General features: G+C 46.1%; 1 protein-coding gene across 4 annotated transcripts in view; it reads right to left on the bottom strand.

Annotated features, from left to right (window-relative positions):
* The window catches only part of DGCR2 (DiGeorge syndrome critical region gene 2), a 98,773-nt gene extending 76,004 nt beyond the window's left edge, over positions 1–22,769 (bottom strand). For 2 of the 4 annotated variants that reach the window (XM_042911239.1, XM_042911241.1), the window contains exon 1: positions 22,413–22,769. In XM_042911239.1, the coding sequence (XP_042767173.1) occupies positions 22,413–22,491 (79 nt within the window). In that variant the 5' untranslated portion in view covers positions 22,492–22,769. The remainder of the gene's footprint in view (positions 1–22,412) is intronic. The other 2 variants (XM_042911242.1, XM_042911243.1) reach the window with 1 other exon arrangement.
* Between the last annotated feature and the right edge of the window lie 680 nt (positions 22,770–23,449).

The following is a 23,449-nucleotide window of genomic DNA, read 5'->3' as shown; positions in this document are numbered from 1 at the left end:
GCGTGAGATCATGACCTGACCCAAAGTCAGCACTTAACCGAGTCACCCAGGTGTCCCCAAAAAAATCCTTTAAAAAAAGGAGAGAGAGAGGGGCGCCTGGGTGGCTCAGTCAGTTAAGTGTCCGTCTTCAGCTCAGGTCATGATCTCACAGTCTGTGAGCTCAAGCCCCATATCAGACTCTGTGCTGACAGCTCAGAGCCTGGAGCCTGCTTGGGATTCTTTGTCTCCCTCTCTGCACCTCCCGGCTCATACTCTGCCTCTCTTTCTCTCAAAAATAAACAAACATTAAAAAAGAGAGAGGGGGGGGGGGGGGCGCCTGGGTGGCTCAGTTGATTAAGCGTCCGACTTCGGCTCAGGTCATGATCTCACGGTCCGTGGGTTCGAGCCCCGCGTCGGGCTCTGTGCTGACAGCTCAGAGCCTGGAGCCCATTTCAGATTCTGTGTCTCCCTCTTTCTCTGACCCTCCCCTGCTCATGCTCTCTCTCTCTGTCTCAAAAATAAATGTTAAAAAAAAAATTAAAGAGAGAGAGAGAGAGAGAGAGAGAGAGAGAGAGAGAATCCCAAGTATGTAACCCATTAGCCATCAATCACATCAAGCGGCCTCTGGAAACTGCACACTGGTGAAAGAGGCAAATGACACCTTGCTATTATTATGAAAATGGTTTTGACCTCCTAGAGTCCCCAGAGACTCCTGGCCACATTTGGAGAGCTACTGCTTTATTTAAAGTCTACAACATTTGGGAATTACAGGATTAGTGCCCTATAGAAATTTAGAAGCCTCTACAATACAGATTCTTTCTCTGGATTCAATTTCTTCTTTGTCAGCAAGCCTTGGCCTCATTTTAAATTATGTAAGCTGAGCTGTCTCAAATTACCGTGTGAAATTTAGTATGTGGCTTTAATTGTTTGGAATTGGTTTCTCCTCTACGTCTGCCCACAGAGAAACAGAGGAACACCGGGTACAACGGAAGCACACGTGTCTACAGCCATGTCACTCAGGAAATCAAAAATTTCCAGCCAGGAGAGAATTCCATCCATCTCCTCCCACTGCCCACAGCCTGCTCCAGTGGTGTGCAGAGCAGAGGGGCATCCTCAGATGCGACCCTCCCTGCCCTGCTGGAGCACCTGCCTGGGGACCAGGAGGCCCCAGCCTCCCAGCAAGCCCACCCCCAGGTGGGCAGTGCAGCCTCTGTCAGGTCACTCTGACATTCTTCCTTGGAAAGAGCCAACAGGTGCTTCCAGAGGGGCTGTCCCCTGGGTGTCATTCCACCCCTACCCAGGACAGGACCAAGACAGGGATATTTAGCCAGGACCACACTACACATCAGCGGCAGAGGGAAGAGGATCTGAAATAAGGACCGGCTAGGCCCTGCCATGCAAGTGACAGGACAGCTCTAGGAGAACAGTTCCCCTGGGACACTGGGTCCTGTCCAGCACCACGTCAGGAACTTGGTGTTCCCTGGCTGGAACTTGGGCCAGCCAGGCATGTCTGCTCCGGACACCTTCAGGAGGGGACGGAGACTACTGCTGACAACACAGATCACAAAAAATACAAAACACAGGGCACTCCTGCTAAGAGGGCCTTCTGAAGAAGTCACCTATGTCCTGAAGAGGGGAAGAATAAAGGGCTTTAATGAGGCCTCTGGGATAGGCAGCATGTGAACAGTCAGGGGCCATGGAGAAGGCCTACAGGCCAAGGGTGCAGCCTGGACAGGTCACCAAAGCAGGAAAGGGGCCCTCGGCTCGGCTGGGTCCCAGCAGGAGATCAAGACCAAAAGGTACTGTGGGGCAATCTGGCTCCACGGGATGCACTATGGCTCCAGGAATGGATGCTGCAAGCAATGGAGACCTTCATCGGAACACTGATCAGCAGCAAGACAGAGAACAGATCTGGGACGGCAGATCTAGGAGACGAGGACAGCATTTCCAAGCATTCAGAATGGTCCCCAGGAGATCATTCTAGAATAAACTGTGATTATATTACAAACTCCTTGCCTTCCCTACAGAGTTCTAAATGCCATTTGCACTTTCATGAGGCAAAGGGCCACCTCTAGCCTTCCTCCAATGACCCCTCTATTCAGGTTCTTGGGATCCCTGGCTCAGCAGTTCCTATAGATCCCCCTGCAACCCCACTGGCCCTCGAAGTGGCTGTCACTTCATGGCCCCAGAGAGATTGCCTGTAACCTCCCTGCTTCCTGGCACAACGTGGCAGCTCTTGGTTGCTGAACAGTTTCACATATCCTGCCCCTTGGAGCGATTCTGAGGCCCCCTGAAGGGGCAAATGCTTTAGAGAAACCCATCTGGGGAAAGGGAGGATGTGAACAGGGAGTTGGGACTAGGGACTTTGCACAACACAGCCTGCCACTGAGCTCAGCAGCGAAGCCCAGGTAAGGCTGCTGTTAATGGGAGGCCTGGGAACCCCTCAGCTCTGGCAGGCATCAGGGTTGCAACAGGAAGGACACAGCATCTGAATGTCAAACTGCAAGGAGCTCAGACACTAGCTGGCCCTATGATTCTCACACGAGGGCCTAGTGTCCAAGAGGGAACGGTATGTGTGTGGTTCGTGAAAACTACAGTAAGGAAGTTTTACTAGTAAAATTTAAATTAGGAAGGACAGAGACTGCTATATTTATTGGAAAACCCATCTAATCCGCTCAGCTCACTTCACAAAAGGGCTGACCTGCCTGGCTCCATGTCCTATGGCAAGTTTGACAGCAGCAAAACAGGAACCAGGAACCAGGCTATGGCTCTTTCATGCAGATCTCTATCTCAAAGCCAACTTGGCTAAGTGGGAATCAGGACTCAGGTGGGGAATCACAGCCACCCCAAATAGGATGCCCTGCATTCTGATTTGGGGCGTGGCTAACCCATCCATCCTCAGAGGGCTGGGTCCAAACTTTCTGACTCTGACCCATTTTCTCTTTGTTAAGACAGAAAACACAGATTTATAAAACACAGTGCCTCCATGGAGGTCAGCAATACAAACCCCCAGGGACAAGAGTGTCTGATTGCTGGATAGGGACCGCAGGGCCAGGCATGCACCAAAATATTGTGGTGTCGAAACACAACCAAAATTCTCTGATATGCCTTCCCAAATGCTAGTAGCTCCCCAGACATGTGACCACCAAACCATTTCCAAATAGCCCTGGGGCAGGAGGAGAATCATTGAGAATCACCCTCAGTCAGCCCTCCACGTGAGAGTCAGCTCCCTGGCAGGGGCAGGCAGGTGACCCAGCTCTGCTGTGAGAGCCAACAGGAGAAGAAGGGCTGCCAAGCACAGGGGAAGCCGCTTTTTCCTATCAGCCAAGGAGTCACAAGGTTGATGCCAGAGAACACCACGCCAGTATAGTGACAAACTTTAATATTTATCTTTTATAAGTCACAAGCATTTTCTACATCCAGGAGATGAAGTGACTTATTTTCTATCCTCAGACACTGCCCAACTGGGACACTGGCCCACCTGCCTTGTCTTGTCCTCCAGCTTCTCCTTAGGTAGATGTTTAGGGAGGAAGGCACTGCTTGAAGTAAGTTATCTTAGGGGCGCCTGGGTGGCTTGGTCGGTTAAGCGTCCGACTTCGGCTCAGGTCACGATCTCGCATCACAGTCCGTGAGTTCGAGCCCTGCGTCGGGCTCTGTGCTAACAGCTCAGAGCCTGGAGCCTGTTACAGATTCTGTGTCTCCCTCTCTCTCTGCCCCTCCTCTGTTCATGCTCTGTCTCTCTCTGTCTCAAAAATAAACATTAAAAAAAAAAATTAAAAATAAAATAAAGTAAGTTATCTTAGATGAGGAGGGGGAGACCAAAGGAAAAGCATATGACTGGATAAACTGAAAGAGGACAGACAGATTCACCAGGCATCTCTATTAAATGAACAACACTTTGAAGCAAAGAACAGCAATCTGCAGTCTATATTTTATGGAGGTGGGGGTGGGGGAAGGTTTAAATGTGGGAATAAGACCAGGACAAGAGGGTGGGATAGGGCTGGAGTGATAGCTATCTTGCCTCTGATGTAACATTTACTGGCAGTTTCATCCACCACTCACACCACGTTTTGATGACAACCATAGCACAACCAGTTCATTTCAAGAGAAACAGCTGAAGCAAAATCAGATTCTTATATGTTCATTTTGCACGTGTCAGGCAGTGTATCAAATGCCTTGAATACATTATTATTATTACTATTATTATTATTATTATTAAGTTTGAGAGAGAGAGAGAGCGAGCCAACATGCGGGTACACACACCTGGGAGCGCAAGCAGGGGAGGGGCAGGGAGAGAGAAGGAGAGAGAATCCCAGGCAGGCTCTATGCTATCAGCACAGAGCCCATGATCCCACAACTCTGGGATCATGACCTGAGCTGAAACCAAGGGTCAGATACTTAACTGACTAAGCCATCCAGGCACCCTCTATATTATTATATTTAAATTCTTAAGACAAACCTATTAGCACAGCCTTGTGCCTCCTAGGGGCCAGGTGCTGTGCTAGATGCAAGCAAGAAGAGCAGAATGAGAAAGAAATACAAGGTCTCTGCCTTCACAGAGCTCAAAGTCTAGTAATGAAGCAGAAAATCGTTATTACCTTGGGGTAGCAGTTCTTCGAGAAACAGAGTGAACCATAAAAGAAAAAACTGAAAACTTTAAAATTTAAAACTTATTTGATCAAAAGCTCAGTAAAGATACATAGATCAATGGAACAAAATACAGAGCCACACAAATGTGGCCAACTGATTTTTTGTTAATGTTTATTTTTTTTATTTTTGAGAGCGAGGCAGCATAAGCAGGGGAGGAGCAGAGAGGGAGGGAGACAAATGATCCAAAGTGGGCTCTGTGTGGACAGCAGCAAACCCAATGTGGGCTCAAACTCACAAACTGTGAGATCATGACCTGAGTCAGTTACTCAACCAAATGAGCCACCTGGGCACCCCTGGCCAATTGATTTTTGACAAAGGTACAAAGACAATTCAATGGAAAAAAGAATCTGTCCACAAGTGATGGAAAAACCAGACATTCACATAACAGAAATGGAACCTCGACCCATTCCTTACGTAGGATATAGAAATTAAAGCAGACCAAAGACTTACATGTAAAATTTAACACTATAAAACTTCTTAGCAGAAAAAATAAAATTTTTGTGAACCTGGGTTAGGCAAAATGCTTATATACATCTCTAAAAGCATGACCTATAAAAGAAAACAATGTTATAAACTGAAATTCATCAAAAAATCAGTGGTTTCCAGGTGGAAACCTCAATATAAAGAGCGGTGCTAAGTATAAAGTGGCAGCATGTGGGAATTTGGGGGTGATAGAACTGTGCTCTGCATCTTCAGTGTGAGATTGCTTACATGACCCTACACATTTGTCAAAGCTCAAAGAATGATATACCAAAAAGAAGAATTTTAGTGTACTAAATTAGAAAACACAGATTCTTTTAAAGGTACAGTTAAGCAGGGGTGCCTGGGTGGTTCAGTCGGTTAAACACATCCAACTCTTGATTTTGGCTCAGGTCACGATCTCGCAGTTTGTGAGTTTGAGCCCTGCATCGGGCTCCATGCTGATGGTGCAAAGCCTGCTTGGGATTCTCTCTCCCCCCCACCCCTCTGTCCCTCCCCTGCTCGTGCTCTCTCTCTCAAAAATAAATAAACTTACAAAAATAATAAAATAAATAAAAGTACAGTTAAGCAAGAATAAAAATAAACACAAAAGAAAAAACTATGGTGGAGCAAGTGAATGGGTAAGTCACTGACCAAGAGAAAATACTTGCAACACATCTGTCTAAAAACTTTATCTGGAGTATACAAAGAACTCCTACAATTCAATAAATTGTATATAAATATTAAATATATATAATGTATATAATGTATATATATTACATGTATATACATCTGGAGCCTGCTTCAGATTCTGTGTCTCCCTCTCGCTCTCTCTGCCCCTCCCGTTTGTGCTCTGTCTCTCTCTCTCATAAATAAAAATTAAAAAAAAAAAAAAAAAAGATTTGAACAGACACTTCTCAAAACAAGATACATGAATGGCTAACAAGGACGTGAAAAAGTGTTCAACATCATCATTCACAGGGAAAGGCAATTAAAACCACTATAGGAACCACAAAATAGAAAGGCTAAACTTAAAAAGTCTGACAACATAAAATGTTGCTGAGATTATAGAGCAACTGGAACTCTTACACAATACTGATAAGTATGTAAGATAGCATAACAACTTTGAAAAAAAACATCTGGCAGTTTCTCATGAAGTTCAATCTTCTATGCAAGAAAGCACTAGAAGTCCTAGCTAGTGCAATTGGGTAAGAAAAAGAAATAAAAGACATTCAAATTGGAAAGGAAAAAGTAAAATTACATATGTTTGCAGATGACATGATCTTATGTTATGTCTAAAGATTCCACCAAAGGGGTGACTGGTTGGCTCAGTCAGTTAAGCGTCTGATTTCAGCTTAGGTCATAATCTCACAGTTCATGTGATCAAGCCCTGGGTCGGACTCTGTGCTGACAGTTCCGAGCCTGAAGCCTGCTTCAGATTTTGTGTCTCCCTCTCTCTCTGCCCCTCCCCTAATACTCTGTCTCTCTCTCTCTCAAAAATAAAATAAACATTAAAAAATTTTTTAAAAAAAAGATTCCACACACAAAAAGAACTGTTAGAATAAATTCAGCAGAGCAGTAGGACAAAAAAATCAACACACTAAAATCAGTTGTATTTCTATACGCTAACATGAACAACTTGAAAAGGAAATTAAAAAAAAAAAAATTCCTCTTACAAGAGCATCGAAAATAACAAAATACTTAGGAATAAACTTAAACAAAAGAGATGAAATACCAATATACAAAAACTACAAAACACTGATGAAATTAAAGAGAACACAAATAATGGAAAGACATCCCTTGTTCCTTGTTCATGGAATGGAAAATTTAAGATGCCAATATGACCCAAGCAATCTACAGATTCAATGCATTCTTTATCAAAATGCCAATGATATTTTTTGCCAAAATAGAAAAATCTATCTTAAAATTAATATGGCATCTCAAATTACCCCAAATGGCCAAAACAATCTTGAAGAAGAAAAACAAAGCTGAAGGTCTCACACTTCCTGATTTCCAAACATATTACAAAACTACAATAATCAAAACAGTGTGTTATGGCATAAACACAGATATATAGGCCAATGATACAGAATAAAGAGCTCCGAAATAAACCCACACATATACAGTCAAATGATTTTTGACAAGGGTCCTGAAACCATTCAATGAGGAGAGGACAATCTTTTCAATAAATATTGCTGAGAAAATATCCATATACAAAAGAATGAAGTTAGACTCTTACCTAACACTATATACAAAAAATAAATCAAAATGGATCAATGTAGAACCTAAAACAATAAAACCCTTAGAAGAAAATACAAGACAAAAGCTTTACAGCATTAGATTTAGAAATGATTTCTTAGATAAGATACAAAAGCAGACAACAAAAGCAAGAGTAGACAAAACTACATCAAACTTAAAGAAATAACAAAGTAAAAAGGCAACCTTACAGAATGGGAAAAAAAATCTGCAAATCATGTATCTGATAAGGGATTAGTATCCAGCATATATAAAGAACTCTTACAATTCAACAAAGATAAGTAATCCAATTTAAAAATGGTCAAAGGACTTGAATTAGACATTCCTCCAAAGAAAATATACAAATGGCCAACAAGATTATGACAAGATGTTCAACATCACTAATCATTAGGGGAATCCAAATCCGTAACAAGATATTACTCCATACCCTTTAGGATGGCTACTATCAAAAAAGAAATCATTAGAAAATAATAAGTGTTGGGACATGTGGGTGGCTCAGTCAGTTAAGTGTCCAACTCTTGATTTCAGCTCAGGTCATGATCCCAGGGTCATGGAATCGAGCCCCATGTTGGGCTCCATGCTGAGCATGCAACCTGCTTAAGATTTTCTCTCTCATTCATTCATTCATTCATTCACTCTCCCCCACCCCCCCACCCCCATCCTTCTCCCCTGCTTGGACACGCACGTGCTCTCTCGAAAATTAAACAAAGAAAGAAAAGAAAATAACAAGCTTTGGCAAGAATACAGAAAAATTGGAAGCCTTGTATACTACTGGTAGGGTTGTAAAATGGTGCAATAACCACGGAAAATAGTATGGTTCCACATTAAAAACAGAATTACCATATGATCCACAATCCCACTTCTGGATATGTATCCAAAAGAACTGAAAACAGGATCTCAAAGAGATACTTGTACACCCATGTTCATCGCAGCACTATTTACAGTAGTCAAGAGGCAGAAGCAACCTAAATGACTTACAGATGAATGGATAAAGAAAATGTGGTATAGTCATACAATCCAATATTATTCAGCCTTAAAAAAGGAAACTGTCATGCCACAACATGGATGAACCTTGAAGACATTATGCCAAGTGAAATAAACCAATCACAAAAAGACAAATACTGCATGGTATGAGGTTTCTAAAGTAGTCAAACTCTTAGAAAATACAACACCAGGGGCTGAGGTGAGAAGGAAAAGGGAAGTTGTTGGTTAGTGGGTAAGGAGTTCCAGTTTTGCAAGATGAAAAAGTTCAAGATCTGTTACCCAATAGGGTGCATTTAGTTAACACTACTGTACTCTACACTTAAAAATGGTTAAGATGGTACATTTTATGTGTTTTTTTTAACCACAACTTGAAAATTAAAAAAACAAATGACCTAAACTTTGCTTCCCTGGGCCCAATTAACAATCCTCCGAGGTCAGTTTTATTATTATCCCCACTTAAGAAAACAAGATGAGGTCTCTTCACATCCCTCCTGGGGCCAGTTTCCCATGTGTAAAATGAGGTGACAGTGGGCTGTACCTAACCCTCACAAGCACAGATAAGACATGAAGGGATTTTAAAGTCACAAGGGAAATATTAACACCAAATAAACTCCTGCAGGAAAGCAGCCTCTAAGTCTGAGGCACTCCAAAAGGAGACTGCCACTAAGGCTCAGGCATTAGAAAGAGATTTGCTCCAGTTCTTCCCTCAGGCTAGCTCAGTGTGGGCAAAGCTCTGACACCTGCTTGAACCCCCACAAGAGCTCACAAAAGCACACAGCTTATCATTAATGGGTCTCATTAAAGAATACTCAAGGGGCGCCTGGGTGGCTTAGCCGGTTAAGCGTCCGACTCGACTTCGGCTCAGGTCATGATCTCGCAGTCCGTGAGTTCGAGCCCCACGTCAGGCTCTGTGCTGACAGCTCAGAGCCTGGAGTCTGCCTCAGATTCTGTGTCTCTGTCTCTCTGCCCCTCCCCCACCTGTGCTCCGTGTATCTCTCAAAAATAAACAAACACTTAAAAAAAAAATTAAAAAAAACAAAAGGAGGTTTATTCTTAGGGTTCACTAAGCTATTCCACACCTAGTGCTCAGCAGAGTGCATGATGCTCAGAAATGGGGGTGGGGTAGGAGAAGGGTGGTGGTGGTGATGATGACAACAATACCACTAGCAACAGCTAAGAACCGAGGCCAAAAGTACAGGACCGGGCCAGCAGGGGATGCTTTCAGTTCCTGACAGGCCAAACCTGAGGCTGCCTGCAGGACAGTCACAAGGACACAGCTGTGGGCAGGTGAGATGGGGAGTTAGCACTGTGACACCAGTGGCCAAGGCTATGGGAGGAAGACAAGGAAAAGCGGGTAGGCAAAGAGGTTCAAGGTGAAAAGTCAGTAAAGACCAGGCAGAAAGATGAGAAGGAACAGAGGGCAAAAGAGCAGAGGGTAATGAAGTAACCACTGAAGCTGTGCAATGTCAGAGCCGGAGCTCTAGCTTCCCAGGCTTCAAATACTGGCTCCACCACTTACTAGCTGTGTGACTGTGGGCAAGTCACTTACTCTTCCAAGCTGTCTCTTCATCTGTAAAATAAGGCAGATATGAGTACCGCTTTCTATAAAAAGGGCATCACACCTCACCCTGCAATTATAAAGGAGAAACACACAACAGCAGCTAGACAGAATTTTATAACATTGTTTTATTGTGGGTCCTAACCATTTTTAGGGTTACTTTCTGGCTTTTACAGTATTGTCATTTTTACATTTACTTATATGAAACCTTTAAAATACCTTGCTCTGATTATTAACTTTTATTAATGCTTCTTAAAAGATAATCTAGCCATATGGTTCAAAATCCATAAAGGGGTGACAGGTTAAGATCATGAACAAGACTTCCAAGCTTCTTAAAATGTCCACGTTTGTTTGATTGCAATCAGAGGGTGGTGTGGTCACTGGAGGAGGCTGCAAACACTAACTCCTGGAGTTGGTCAGCCAGGTCCAAAGAGCTGGGACACCATCAGGGTCCACATGAGAAGCTGGTGGAACCGGAAGCCATGAGCGACAAGATGCCTCCTCCTTCGCAGGTGCATCTATCTCCACTCAGTCCCCCACAGCCATGCAGCTCTTTCTTCTTATTCTGGACTCATGGTGCAAGAGGCAGAGCATCCAGCTCAAGAGAACAATCTTTGATTTCCAGTTTCTGCTTCTTCTACTTAAAAGCCAAGGGATGCCACCAGGCAAGGTGATTATCTTCTCTGGGCTTCAGCATCCCAATCTCTAAAATGGACCTAACACCTGCCTCACTGTCTCCCTCCAAAATAGGGCTGTTGGATAAAGCATGTGCACAACTATGCCCAAACTCCTGGGCCAACCTTGAACCTACCTTCAGACAGCTCCCCCACATCACCACACACTCCAGAGACTATCAGCACGTGGCAGATGCCATGTGGAGGGTGGTAGGACTGGAAGTAATTAAACAAACCTCGAACATATAAGCCCTCCACTTATCTTCCCAAAAAAGAAACTGAAATTAGAAAGAGTGATTGCCAAAACTGTACCGACAAAATTGTCACTGACAAAACTAGGATAACAAGGTCTCAGGACTCTTTCAAATTTCAAATGAAGAGTAATTCATTTTTAAGTATTCAATTATCACAAAATAACTTTTCAAATGAACTTTTGACTATGGGATAATTTTAGGTTTACAGAAAAGTTCCCATATACCCTCATCCAGTTTCCCTGGTTGTTAACATCTTATACTGCACACTACCATGACACATTGGCATAATTAGGAAACTAACATTGGTACTTTTCTATGAACTGAACTCCACATTATTAGAATTCCACTAGCTGCTCCTTTTCCTATTGCAGGATCCAATCCAAGATACCACACTGCAGTTAGTATTATAAAGTAGTTTCTGATACACTCCATCAGAAGATTTTAAAGTTGGGGTACCTGGATGGTTCAGTTGGTTAAGTATCCAACTTTGGCTCAGGTCATGATCTCACGGTTCATGGGTTTGAGCCCCGCTCAAATCTCCTGCTTGGGATTTCTCTCTCCCTCTCTCTCTCTCTGCTGCTTCCCCACTAGTGTGAGCATTCTCTCTCTCTCTCTCTCAGAAATAAACTTAAAAAAAAAAAGATTTTACGGTTAACAAAATTAAAAAGCTGATTAATAGCATTTACTAATGCTAAAATCTAAGGAATGTAATTGTTTGTTATAAATTTTACTTGGCCTTTCTTTTTACTGATGCTGAATGGTCATTTATTCAACATACATAATTCTCTTCAAACCCGAGAAACAAAATTGGAAAAAATATTTTAAGCAAATAGCAATTGACACTAATGAGCTGACTTGCTAAAACTATAAATATCTAATCATAAAAATGATTTCTAATTTACCCAGGAAAATACAACCTATTAAAAAATGAGATGTTTCTTTACTGATTAGTATGACGAAATAGAAGCTTGTTATAATAATGAGATTATAGTAATTACCTCTCTCAATATTTTTTATTTAGTAAAGGCAGTTTAAAATCAACTCAGTTTTGGGGCACCCGGGTGGCTCAGTTGGTTGGGCGACCGACTTTGGCTCAGGTCATGATCTCTCACAGTTTGTGAGTTCGAGCCCCGCATCAGGCTCTGTGCTGACAGCTCAGAGCCTGGAGCCTGCTTCAGATTCTGTGTCTTCCCCTCTCTCTCCCCCCACCCTGCTCATGTTCTATGTCTGTCTCTCAATAATAAATAAACATTAAAAAATTAAAATAATAAATAAACTCAGTTTTGAACCTAACTGTATAACAAACACACAGAAGAGTGAAAAAAATTAATCCAAGTAGCTTTTGGACCCAGTACATTGAGCATATACTATCAGTCTACACACAAAACGAGTTGCAAAAAGAAAAAAAAAATCCAAAATCTTACTCAGTTGGGTTGGCTGTGGTAGTGACAATGAGTATAGCACTTCTGAAACTATTCTGTGCACACTGTAGGACTAAGCAAATAAGTAAATCTACTGATGTTGTTGGAAGCCAGAGTTCTCACTGTAGAAATACGAAACAGGGAAAACAGGCAAGATCCTATGATGCTGGGTTTTAACCAAAAGAAACAGTATGGGGGCACCTGGGTGGCTCAGTCAGTTAAGCATCTGACTCTCAATTTGAGCTCAGGTCATGATCTTATAGTTCATGAGACCAAGTCCCATGTCAGGCTCTGGGCTGACAGCACAGAGCCTGCTTGGGATTCTCTCTCTCTCTCCCCCTCCCCAGATTGCATGCATATGGGTTCTCTCTCTCAAAATAAATAAAACATGTTAAAAAAATTTTAAAAGAAACAGTATGAATTTACACAAAAAGACACACATACAGACAAGATCCACACACACACACATGCACAGAGACAGACAGATGTGCATGCACATACACCCCAAGTAGACTGAAAGGTCTAGTAGCAACATCATCTGAGGAGCAATAAACTCACCTAGCACCTAGCACCTAAATACCATCTCCCACTAAAAGGAACCAGTGTTCCATGGAAAAATGCCTGGGGCAAGAAAGATACAAGTTGAGCCTGATAATAAGGAACATTCAAAATGGATGAGGACATGTCAGAAGGATGCAGAAGCCAGCCTACAGGGGTTTCCCCTTCCTGTATTAATTACAATGTAAGTATCAAAATGAATCATGACTGGGGCACCTGGGTGGCTCAGTTAGTTAGGCATCCAACTTTGTCTCAGGCCATGATCTCGTGGTTTATGAGTTCAAGCCCTGCGTTGAGCTCTGTGCTGACAGCTCAGAGCCTGGAGCCTGCTTCTGATTCTCTCTCTCTCTCTCTCTCTCTCTCTCTCTCTCTGTCTCTCGTGGTTTATGAGTTCAAGCCCTGCGTTGAGCTCTGTGCTGACAGCTCAGAGCCTGGAGCCTGCTTCTGATTTTCTCTCTCTCTCTCTCTCTCTCTCTCTCTGCCCCTCCCCTGTTCACGCTCTTCTCTCTTAAAAATAAACATTAAAATTTTAAATATGAATCATGCTAACAGACCATGTAACACACTGAACAGAAAGAAGAATCCATGAATCCATACAGACAGTAAAAAATGAAAAGGAAGACAATTCTCTTTTATAGTAGACTACTACTAAAAGAAAAAGTAAGAACAAATCACCATTTAGCAATCATCACAGTGGCAACTGGTTCAGGCCAGAATCATTAATAGATGCTGAAAAACAATGGGCAAGCCTATCTCTCTACTTGCCCATCACAAAGGGGGAAAGCCACCTTTCCCCAGAGAAATGCAGCCAATGCCACCCTACCACATGACCAAGAGTAATATCACCACTCCTGAGACAAACCAATGGGCTGTGTTTCCAGATGCATGCAATGAGAAGGACTCAATGATCTGGGGGATCACACCTGCCAGTATGCATCAACTGAATCTGATCACAAGGAAATAATCCGATAAACCCAAAATGAGGAATATTCTATAAAAGAGTGCCTGTAGGGGTGCCTGGGTGGCTCAGTCAGTTAACCGTCTGACTTTGGCTCAGGTCATGAGCTCAGGGTTTGTGAGTTCGAGCTCCTCGTCAGGGTCTGTGCTGACACCTCAGAATCGGGAGCCTGCCTCTGATTCGGTGTCCCTCTCTCTCTGCCACTCCCCTCCCAAAATAAACATTAACATTTTTTTAAAAATAAAAGAGCTCCCTGTACTCTTTCATAAGTCCATAATACAAAAGACAAGGACAGGAAGCTTTTCCAGATTTTAAAAGATTAAACACACATCAAAATTAAATGCAATACATGATACCAGGTTGGATCCTGACTTGGAAAAATATGTTGTAATCAGACAACCGGCAAAACGGGGACATGGCTAACAGTACTACATCGATGTCAAACTTCCTAGATTTGGTAACTATACTCTGCTTATAAGAGAATGGCTTTGTTCTTAGGAAATATAAATTGAGGGATTTAGTAATGAAGGGTCATGATGCCTCCAACTTAGTTTCAAGTATGCACACATGTATGCCCACAAATGTGTGGTGAGTCAAATGTTAACAACTGGTGAATCTAGGTAAACTATATAAAGGTGGAGTTCATAGTACTACTCTTGCAACTTTTCCGTAGGTATGAACATCCCCAAAGTAGAGTTTTTTTAAAAAAAAAGAAGTATCGGGGCGCCTGGGTGGCTCAGTCGGTTAAGCGGCCGACTTCAGCTCAGGTCATGATCTCGCGGTCCGTGAGTTCGAGCCCCGCGTCAGGCTCTGTGCTGACAGCTCAGAGCCTGGAGCCTGTTTCAGATTCTGTGTCTCCCTCTCTCTGACCCTCCCCCGTTCATGCTCTGTCTCTCTCTGTCTCAAAAATAAATAAACGTTAAAAAAAAAAAATTAAAAAAAAAAAAAAAGAAGTATCTCTCTGCCTCCCTCTGAAGGAAGATATTTTGAAATCTTAATTCTTTTTGGAATTAAGCTTCCTCATACCAATAAAAAAAAAAATGCTGATCATTGGATCTTTGAGATTTGGTTTCATTTTTGCCCTTAAGGCACCTCTCAACTGAATAATTTTGTTCGTATCAATGTTCCCCATTTAGGCCACTCTAACTCTAAATTATCCTTGGTGAAATCATACCACTTAGATAAATAAGCACACAAATTTGAGTTATAGCATAAATACATGTGAAAACCAGGATCCCAACCTGGAGCTGCTGCAGATATAGTTTTAGACTGAGACAAATACATGAGAGTCTGGGAACAGCAAGTTGGAAGTACTGCCTGTTACTTTAAGAGTTAGGTCCCCTCAGCCTATTGGCCATGCCATCTTTAACTGTAAATCTCAATGAACTTCTGGTTGATGAAAAGTTTAGGTAAGAGGACTCTCCCAGGACCAGACCCCACAGGCAAAACAAAATAAAATTGAGGAGGGGCACCTGAGTGGGCTCAGTTTGTTAAGTGTCCAAAACCTGATTTAAGCTCAGGTCATGATCTCAGGGTTTGTGAGTTTGAACCTGCATCAGGCTCTGCACTGTCAGCAAGGTGCCTGCCTGGGATTCTCTCTCTCCCTCTCTCTCTTCCCCTCCGCTACTCACTCATGTGCATGCACTCTCTCAAAATAAATGAGTAAACTTAAAAAAAAAATAAGACTGAAAAAGTTTTCACAAAGTCCAGCTAAAAAAAATGATGTACAACTATGTGTACAAAGATCTCCAGAACACTTTTGTCCACTGAAAAACTCAATAAGTTTACATAAAAAGTATAATTCCATTTATGTAAAATATTCCATGTATGAAATTTTTGTAAATATTTTTTTAAAAAAATCAACATTTTTCCAAACTGTCCTGGGCTTTCACTGTGGCTCACTTGGTCAGTCTGCATGTGTGCATCCCACCCTCACTGATGGTGTGGAGAGAGAATCTGGAGGAGTGGCCAACAAACCACTGAGGTTTGCAGCACAGGCCCTGCTTTGGCCCTAAACAAACCTCATCTCTTTCAGGTACTTCCAGTTCTCTTGCTCTGCCTTATAAGACCACAGAGCCAGGGATAAATTAACCAACCCAGAGACCCCAGGAAGCAACTAGCAGCGTTCAAAAGGCGTCCGCATCAGGACACCTGATTTCAATCTAAGTACTGGGGGTCCTGGAACCTCCCATCTCCCAGCTGACCTTCTGGGACATCCTCTGCAGTGGCCTCTGCCCCTTGTCCAGTGCCCCAGGGAGCCCCAAGCAATCCTCTCCACAGCCATAAATTCCTATGGAAGGTCCCCTCGGGAATAAGGCTTCTAAGACAGGGAAGAATAGGGTGGACACCTGGAGGCTTTCTCCATCCAGCATATCCACTGGGGCTCCGCTCTCAGCCCTATCCAACATGGACCTGTCAACAGCTGAGGGCAGACAGATGACAAGCTGATCAAACTAATGGCTGGCTGCCAGGATCTGGAATTGAGGACAATGACCAGTCCAAGCTGTGAGGACAATGACCAGTCCAAGCTGGCTGAAGAAAGGCCACACCAGGCAGAGAAGGGCAAGCATGGCAGTTCTTGCACCTACCAGCTCTGAAGCCAGGCCTGTACTGTGCAATGGCCCAGGGAAGGGCAAGCCATGTCCTCATGCAGGCATAAGTCCGGTTCTCAAGACTTGGTGCCAAGCAAGTCCATTTGAGAGGAAGCCCAGCCCACCCACCCCAAAGGCTTCCTGACCAACCTCCCCCCTCCCCCCACCAACAACCCTAGGCTGGGTGGCTGGTAAATTTCAAAAAGGATCCACATTTGTGAGAAGTCTTCACCTGCTCTCACCTCACAGCCCAGCTCACCCCTGCAGGAAGGAGAAGCTCTCCGCAGTGGGGGCCCAGGCCAGCTGGCCTACAGTCCCCCCACCCCAAACACACTGGTCCTCCAAAGGCGTTCTTGCAGGCGGCCACAAGGCCCTTATCCTCACCACCCCCACCAGGGGCAGCTGCGAGGCCCGCTGGCTAAGGGAGCTGTTGCTCTTTATGTCAAAATATAAATAGCCATTTGTGCATTTGTTCAATAACTGATTTCTGAGTGCCCACTCTGTGCCAAACTAAGCCCAGGGGACACAACACGAACGTGACAAAGAGTAAAACGTGTCAGTATGAACAATCCTAGCCCTGTCCAAAGCACTGCGGCTGTTTTGGGGGCTCTAGGAAGCCACACACACCCCCTCTCAGACCATGAGAATGGCTAGACTCATTTAGCGCTCACTGTGTGTCAGACATTGCTCAAAGCCACTTCACTCTGCTGCCTCCGAGGTGGGGGCTCTCTCCTAAGAAACATGCCCTTATGCATGCACACCCATGCACCCAGACTTTCAGGGGGTCCCTACACTTTCTAAAGTCCATCCGGAGCTAACATGAACGGCCTTTTTGTCAGGATGTGTTAGAACTGTATACCCATTGATTTTAATTCTCATAGCATCCCTCAGCTATGTTCTATTTTGTCTGCATTACAGATAAGGAAAATGAGGCTCAGCACAGTCACAGAGTGGGCAGCAGAGTGGGTCCTGACTCCCAGCCATGCAATCTAGGGTTCACACTCTTAACCCACTACACTGGACTCTACAAACAGCTTGTGTGAAGCAACACCAGACCTGGGCTTTCCTCCCTCCCAGGTCGATGCCCAGAAGCCACAGGACACTCTGTGTCCACAGCTCACTGCACAGGCCATTCACCCTCCCCTGGACTTACCCTGTTGAGGAAACATGTCCCACACGATGGAACACACAGCCCAGCTTGGAGCAGCAGGACAAGATGTGATTTCACTAAACACCCCAAGTCAACTGGCAAATCACACCAAAAACAAAATAGCCATACTTTGAATCCATCCATCACACTGGCAAAGTGTTGGCTCAAAATTGGGCTCTCGGAATTATTAACCCACTCTGCAGACTGGAAGAGGAAAGGGCCACTCACCAACATCTCAGCACCCCAAATACAAAAAGCACATGTGATGAGGGAACAATCTGGCAGTGTGCCAAAGACACTTAATCAGTCCCTTGCTACCTACTAGGTCCTAAATGTTGTCACTGATACATTCCACTTAAGAGTCAAGAAACTACCAATGTTTCCCTACACCAAGTACCAAAGGGAGGTAAGAGATCACCTGTGCAAGGAGGGCTAACTAGATCACCTGCCATGATGGCTAAAGAAGCACAAGCCTTAGTGCTGCCAAACTGCCTAGGGGAGCAAAGGGGTGAGGAAAGTGCAAGTGAGCTAGCCTGAGAAGCAGGACTAGGGAAGGCTGCAGGCAAGAGCAATCTGGGTCAGAGGAACAGGAAAGGTACAGCGTAACAGCAGCAAGTAGGTGCAGACCCATCTGGCGAAGTGTGCAACAGCAGCACATTCTTCATTCCTAAGACCAGAAGCACCAACTGAAATAATAACCCTGATTCGCTGCCACCTGGGCCAACCGGAGCTTTAACCACAGTGCTTCCTGTGCCCTCAATACTTTCCCGTGGTGACGGTGCCCGGCACACAGCAGGTGGTAGCTGGTGACAGTGCCCAGACACAGCAGGTTGTGGTGAGGGCTTGTTACAGGGCTGTGGGGAAGCATCACCGTTCGTCTCCCGAGGGACATCAAGTACCAGGAGTCTCTTCCTGCTCTCTGCAGTGGCCAAAGTGTTCAGGGAGAAAGGGCCACTTACTTTCAAATGATTCAGAAAATAAATTATGTGTGTGCATACGTACATACGCACATGCACACATTAAGAAGAAGGCAAGTAAGGTAAAGTGCTGACAATAGGTAAGCCTGGGTAGAGAGTACGCAGGTATTCTTGGCATGAATTTTATTCTTGCATCTTTTCTGTAAGTTTGAAATTATTTCCAAATAAAAACTTTCTTTATATGTTAAAAAAAAAAAAGACATTTCGTTAGCTAGTGAGGTTGGAAAATATGTTAACATCCCTTTTCAACTAAAAAGAATGAAATTCTTAAGCTGAAAGCACAACCAGCCAATGAAGCAAGTTCTACAGTGTTACAAGGTGGTGGGCTGTGAAGGAAAGAGCTCACTCAGAAAGCGCCTGGCAAGCCCAGGTGCAGGTTCAACTTCCCAGCTATTTCTATGAGCTTCAGCCACATCTGCTTGCAAAATATCCACACTCTTCCCCTTCACTAACCCATGTGCTGCTCCAGAGGAAAGGTGCTGTGGCCACTAGGTTAGTTCACTGAAGATTTATCAATTCAGCACAGACAGCAGGCCCCTCTGGGTTCCTAATGACAAAAGGGAAAGAACCCTGAACTTGGAGCCAATTCACCCACGTTTGAATCCTAGCTATGCTGCTCACCAGCTGTGCGACCTTATGCAAGTCATTTGCCTCTCCAGCCTGCTTTTCCAACAGTACAAGGAAGACAGCTTCCAGTCTTGCTACCTCATCAGGCAGCCTCACTGAACACAAGGTTTTTACAGGGCTGGGGAGCTCAGCTGAGACACAGCTCACATGGGGAAGGCAAATGTTTTCTCAGCCATGTATGGTGGGGTCACCCTGGACAAAGCTGTAGCTAAAACCATGGCATGATTTTCTTTCGTCAACGGAGAAAAACAGTTTTAGAATCAGCAATTGCTGCTGCATCCTCTGCACAGATGGAGAAAAGGTCAATGAGATGACACCATGGCCACTGGTCCCCCAAAAGCCCCTCCATGCCTGTCGTTCCTCAGAAGAGATCTCCAACCTACCCTTCTCACCACAGCCCCAGCAGATATAACGACACCACCGTTGGTCATTATGGCTAACCATAAAGGGGATTTGGGGAGAGAACTGGTTCTATACCTCAGATCAGAGTATTCAGATGGAAAAGGGTCTGTGCTCACCTGGAGAACCACTTGGTCTATCAAGGGAAGAGATGTGGTCTGGAGTTCCACAGCTGGGGTTAAGGCTGGGGCAGGACAAACACAGCTGGAGTAGACAGAGCCTCAGCCAAGGGCACATGATGGGCCAGACATCTAGGACTGAAATCTCATCTCAGCCACTTACTTTCATGAGCTCTCTGTTTATTTCCCCATCTATAAAATGGGGCTAATAACAGTCATCTACCTCACAGGGATCACCTGAGAGGTAATCAATGCACATTTTAGTACACATTAAAACAGCAGCTGGCACGTAACACATCTTCAATCAACCAAGATCAAATACGCATTTAAAAAACAAAAAGAAAACAAAAACTTTGCCAAAAGGTCAAATTCAGAGCTCTCTTGTTGCCGCCACTCTGTGAAAGCCTTCACACTCTGGCCTGCACCAGCGAAGAACCAGAAGTGGCTTGGCCTCAGTCCTCAAGGACTCCCTCCCCTGGAAAGTAGATTCAGCCTGATGCCCTCCTCACACTCAAGTACGGGTCTAAGCTGGGACTCCCAACAGAAAGAATGCAGGTGAAGACCAGGGAAGCCCTCCTTCACAAGCATCAGCCAGCAGCACCCTGCCTGGAAGGACACGGAGCACACACAACCCCGCAAAGGAGAACATCTAACCCAGAGTGTGACTGGCCCTAGCCAACCAGCCAAAATCAGGAAACCAGCAAAACCCCCAGGGTTTGCAAGGCAACTCAAAACACCATTAGGAACCACTGCAAAGTTCTAATCTGGAAAGTCATGAATACAATGGGATAATCTGCCCCTTCAACCAGAGCCACCTCCTTACCCCAGCTCAGACCTAAGTGTGAGGTCTCCTATAAAGCCCTCCCCTGCTTCACAGGTACAAAACACTGGCCACCTGGACTGCCTGCCTCTTAGCCCCCACATTCAAGCCTGATTTACACCCAGTTTCTGCTTCTGTACCTAAAGGGCACTCCTAGAGAAAAGGATTTACTCAATTCATTTGAGCATCCCTAGTGGTAGGCAGACAGAATTTACACTTTCTGAATTGTTGCTGGCCAGTTGGCAGGATACCCGGACAGACAGCAAAGGAAAGGGAGTTGGGGACGTTGGTCACCTCTATCATCCAGAGGTGGTGCTGGACCTGGAACCAGAGGCACCCCAAGGAAGACAGGCATGATGTGTGGCTTCGCCCCTGAGTCCAATGACCTGATAAGCAGAACTAGGACCCAAGAGCCAAAAGAGAATGTCTCACTTCTCTACAGATATAAACATGTTTTCTAAAGAACTTAATCACAAGGAGCCACAAACGCTTTGGTTCTGGACCTCAAGGGCCCATTCAGTACTCTCTCCACAACTAGCCCTTTTTCCGGCTACCATTCCTACTGAGGCCATCCCACCAGTCACCCTGCTGCTGAGGGAACCATCAGAAGCAGCGAGCAACCAGCTCTACTCAGGGAGCCCAGAGAAGCATCACTGGAAAGACTCCAGGTTGAGCAGGGGCCCAGGGCCTTGGCCACCAAGTAAACACTGGGGAGGAGACAGCAGTCTATTTAGGATGACAAAGGCAGAGAGGTGTGTCATGTCTGGTATGAGCGCCTTGGCTGAGGCATTAAGGAGGGTGGCACTCCACTGTGCTCCCCAGCCTGTTTTTACAGAGAGACCTGACAGAGCTCACAGACAATAGCCCTGGACACTTTGGCCTTCATGGGCTCCTTCCGCCATAAAAGATTACTAAGAATCATACTTTTCAACTGCAATAGTATAAAGCTAAATAAATTTGTGCATAACATTTTCTTTGACCTAAATGGTCAGGGTTTTTTTTCCTTGATTTTAAAAGAAGACCACTAAAAGCACTCTGTGGGCCCCCAGCACCAAGCCTCCTGTACTTGATGAATAAATCTGCCCTGCAATTGGGGATTTGATTTTTTTTGTTGCATTCAACGGAGGAGGGGGTACACAAGAAACAGAGATAAAAATTATCCTGGACCTTCTGGCTGCCATGATTCTGATTCCCCACCACAAGCGTACTTATAAAAACACAAGCTCCAAAGGGAGTTCCAAAAGCATTTAATCATCACATACAAGGTACACTCCTAAGTGCCTGGCAATGTCCAACCTCCGACGGCGGAGACCCGGCCGCGGCACGAGTCTCTGCCCCAGGAAGCTAGCTTGCTTTCTGAGTGCGATGCTTGGCGGACTCCTAGTACCTCCTCGGATCGGTCTCTCAGCTGAGTTCTCAGCTACAACACCTCACTGAGTGACAATAAGCGACACGGCTACCGCTCTCCAGCCAAGGAGTTTCCAGGGCTGAGGCGCTGGCACAAAAGCACTGCTGAGGAATAACATGGGAAAGAGAAACCATGTGTCTCCACGAGCTGCTCTCTCGACCCCAGCACTCCAGCCTGACCCCAGCCGCTGGGCAAGGAGGGCGCGCCCCAGGGGCGCAGCTCCTCCGTCAGAGAACTCCCAGGCCCCAGAAGTTAGGTCGGGCCCCGCACACCACTCTCGCTTCGGTCAATCTCAAAGCACGCAGCGCTCCACGGACACGGATCCAAAGGTAACATCCCCTCGAGAACAAAGTTCCATGATGTGAGAAGCGCTCGGAGCCCAGGTAAAACTCTCGGCACGGTCCCGGGCGGGGGGCACGGCGGCCCGCGGGCAGGCCTCAGAGGCGCCCTACCGGGGCCCCGCCCGGTGGAGGGAGATCCCGGGAGACCCCGGCCCCGCACACCGCCCGCCCTGCCCTGCCCCGCCCCCACACATCGCCCCCACCGCGCCGCGCCCACCGCGCCGCGCACCTGGCCGCAGCGGCTCGGTGACGGTGAGCACGAGCAGGAAGAGCAGCAAGAAGGCACCGCTGTCTGCCTTGGGCACCATTTATCCTCCGTTCATCGTCCCCGGGGCGGCCGCGTGACCCCGCGGGGAGGCCGGACCGGGCCGGGCTGAGGGTCAGGGGACCGAGCCGGGCTGAGGGTTAGGGAACCGGGCCGGGCTGAGGGTTAGGGGCCGGGCGCGGAAAGGCGGCGGGAGAAGGCTCCGGCTAGGCCACGGCTACACTGGGCCGCGGGCTCGCGCGCACTATCGGCCTCAGTCTCGGGTTCCGACTCCGGCTCCGCGCAAGATGGCGGCCGTCCTGCTCAGCTCCGCGCCGCCCCCCGCCCGCGACGCCGGCTCCCGCCAATGAGTGCCGAGGCAGGGGGCGGGGCCTGCACGCTCCCAATGCGTGCGGACCCTTGGCAGTGTAGGGGGCGGAGCCTGGGCGGTTGTACCCGAAAGGGGCGAGGCCTAAGGCTGGGAAGGTGGTGGGGGCGGGAACCGAGAGGCGGGCTCGACGGGTGGGCGGAACTATAAGGAGTGAAGTGTACCATTGGTTATGCAGAGAGGTGGGGCTCGGGGGTGGAGCCTGGGTGGTAGGGCCCGCCAAGGGCTGGGTTACGAGCTCTGGACGCGCTGGGCAAGGGCGTGGGGGAGGGGTAACGGGGCCAAGCTGACGGACACAGAGGGTCGGGGTGCAGTGGGGCTGATGAGGTGGGGCGCGGAGGGGCAGGGAGTGGCCCTGGAGGGCTGAGCGTGAAGGAAGAGGGGAGCGACAAGGAGCCAAAGTGGTCCCGGGTGAAGAAGGGTTCTTCACACCTTGCATACCTGCAGGCCCAGGTCCTGTCAGCGGCCCAAGAGTGCTCCCTACAGTGGTCTTTAAAAAGAACCGCTGCGGAAAAGGGATAAGGAAAACTGGAGGAACCCGGACATGCTTTGAGGAAGTGGGGAGATGGGGGAATGGAGGAGCCACCCTGTAAGGAACCAGCACACACTACTGAAAATGTTTCAGATGAAGAAA

Source organism: Panthera leo, chromosome D3 (assembly GCF_018350215.1).
Source record: "Panthera leo isolate Ple1 chromosome D3, P.leo_Ple1_pat1.1, whole genome shotgun sequence".
Taxonomy (NCBI): domain Eukaryota; kingdom Metazoa; phylum Chordata; class Mammalia; order Carnivora; family Felidae; genus Panthera; species Panthera leo.
This window is presented reverse-complemented; position numbering and strand designations above follow the sequence as displayed.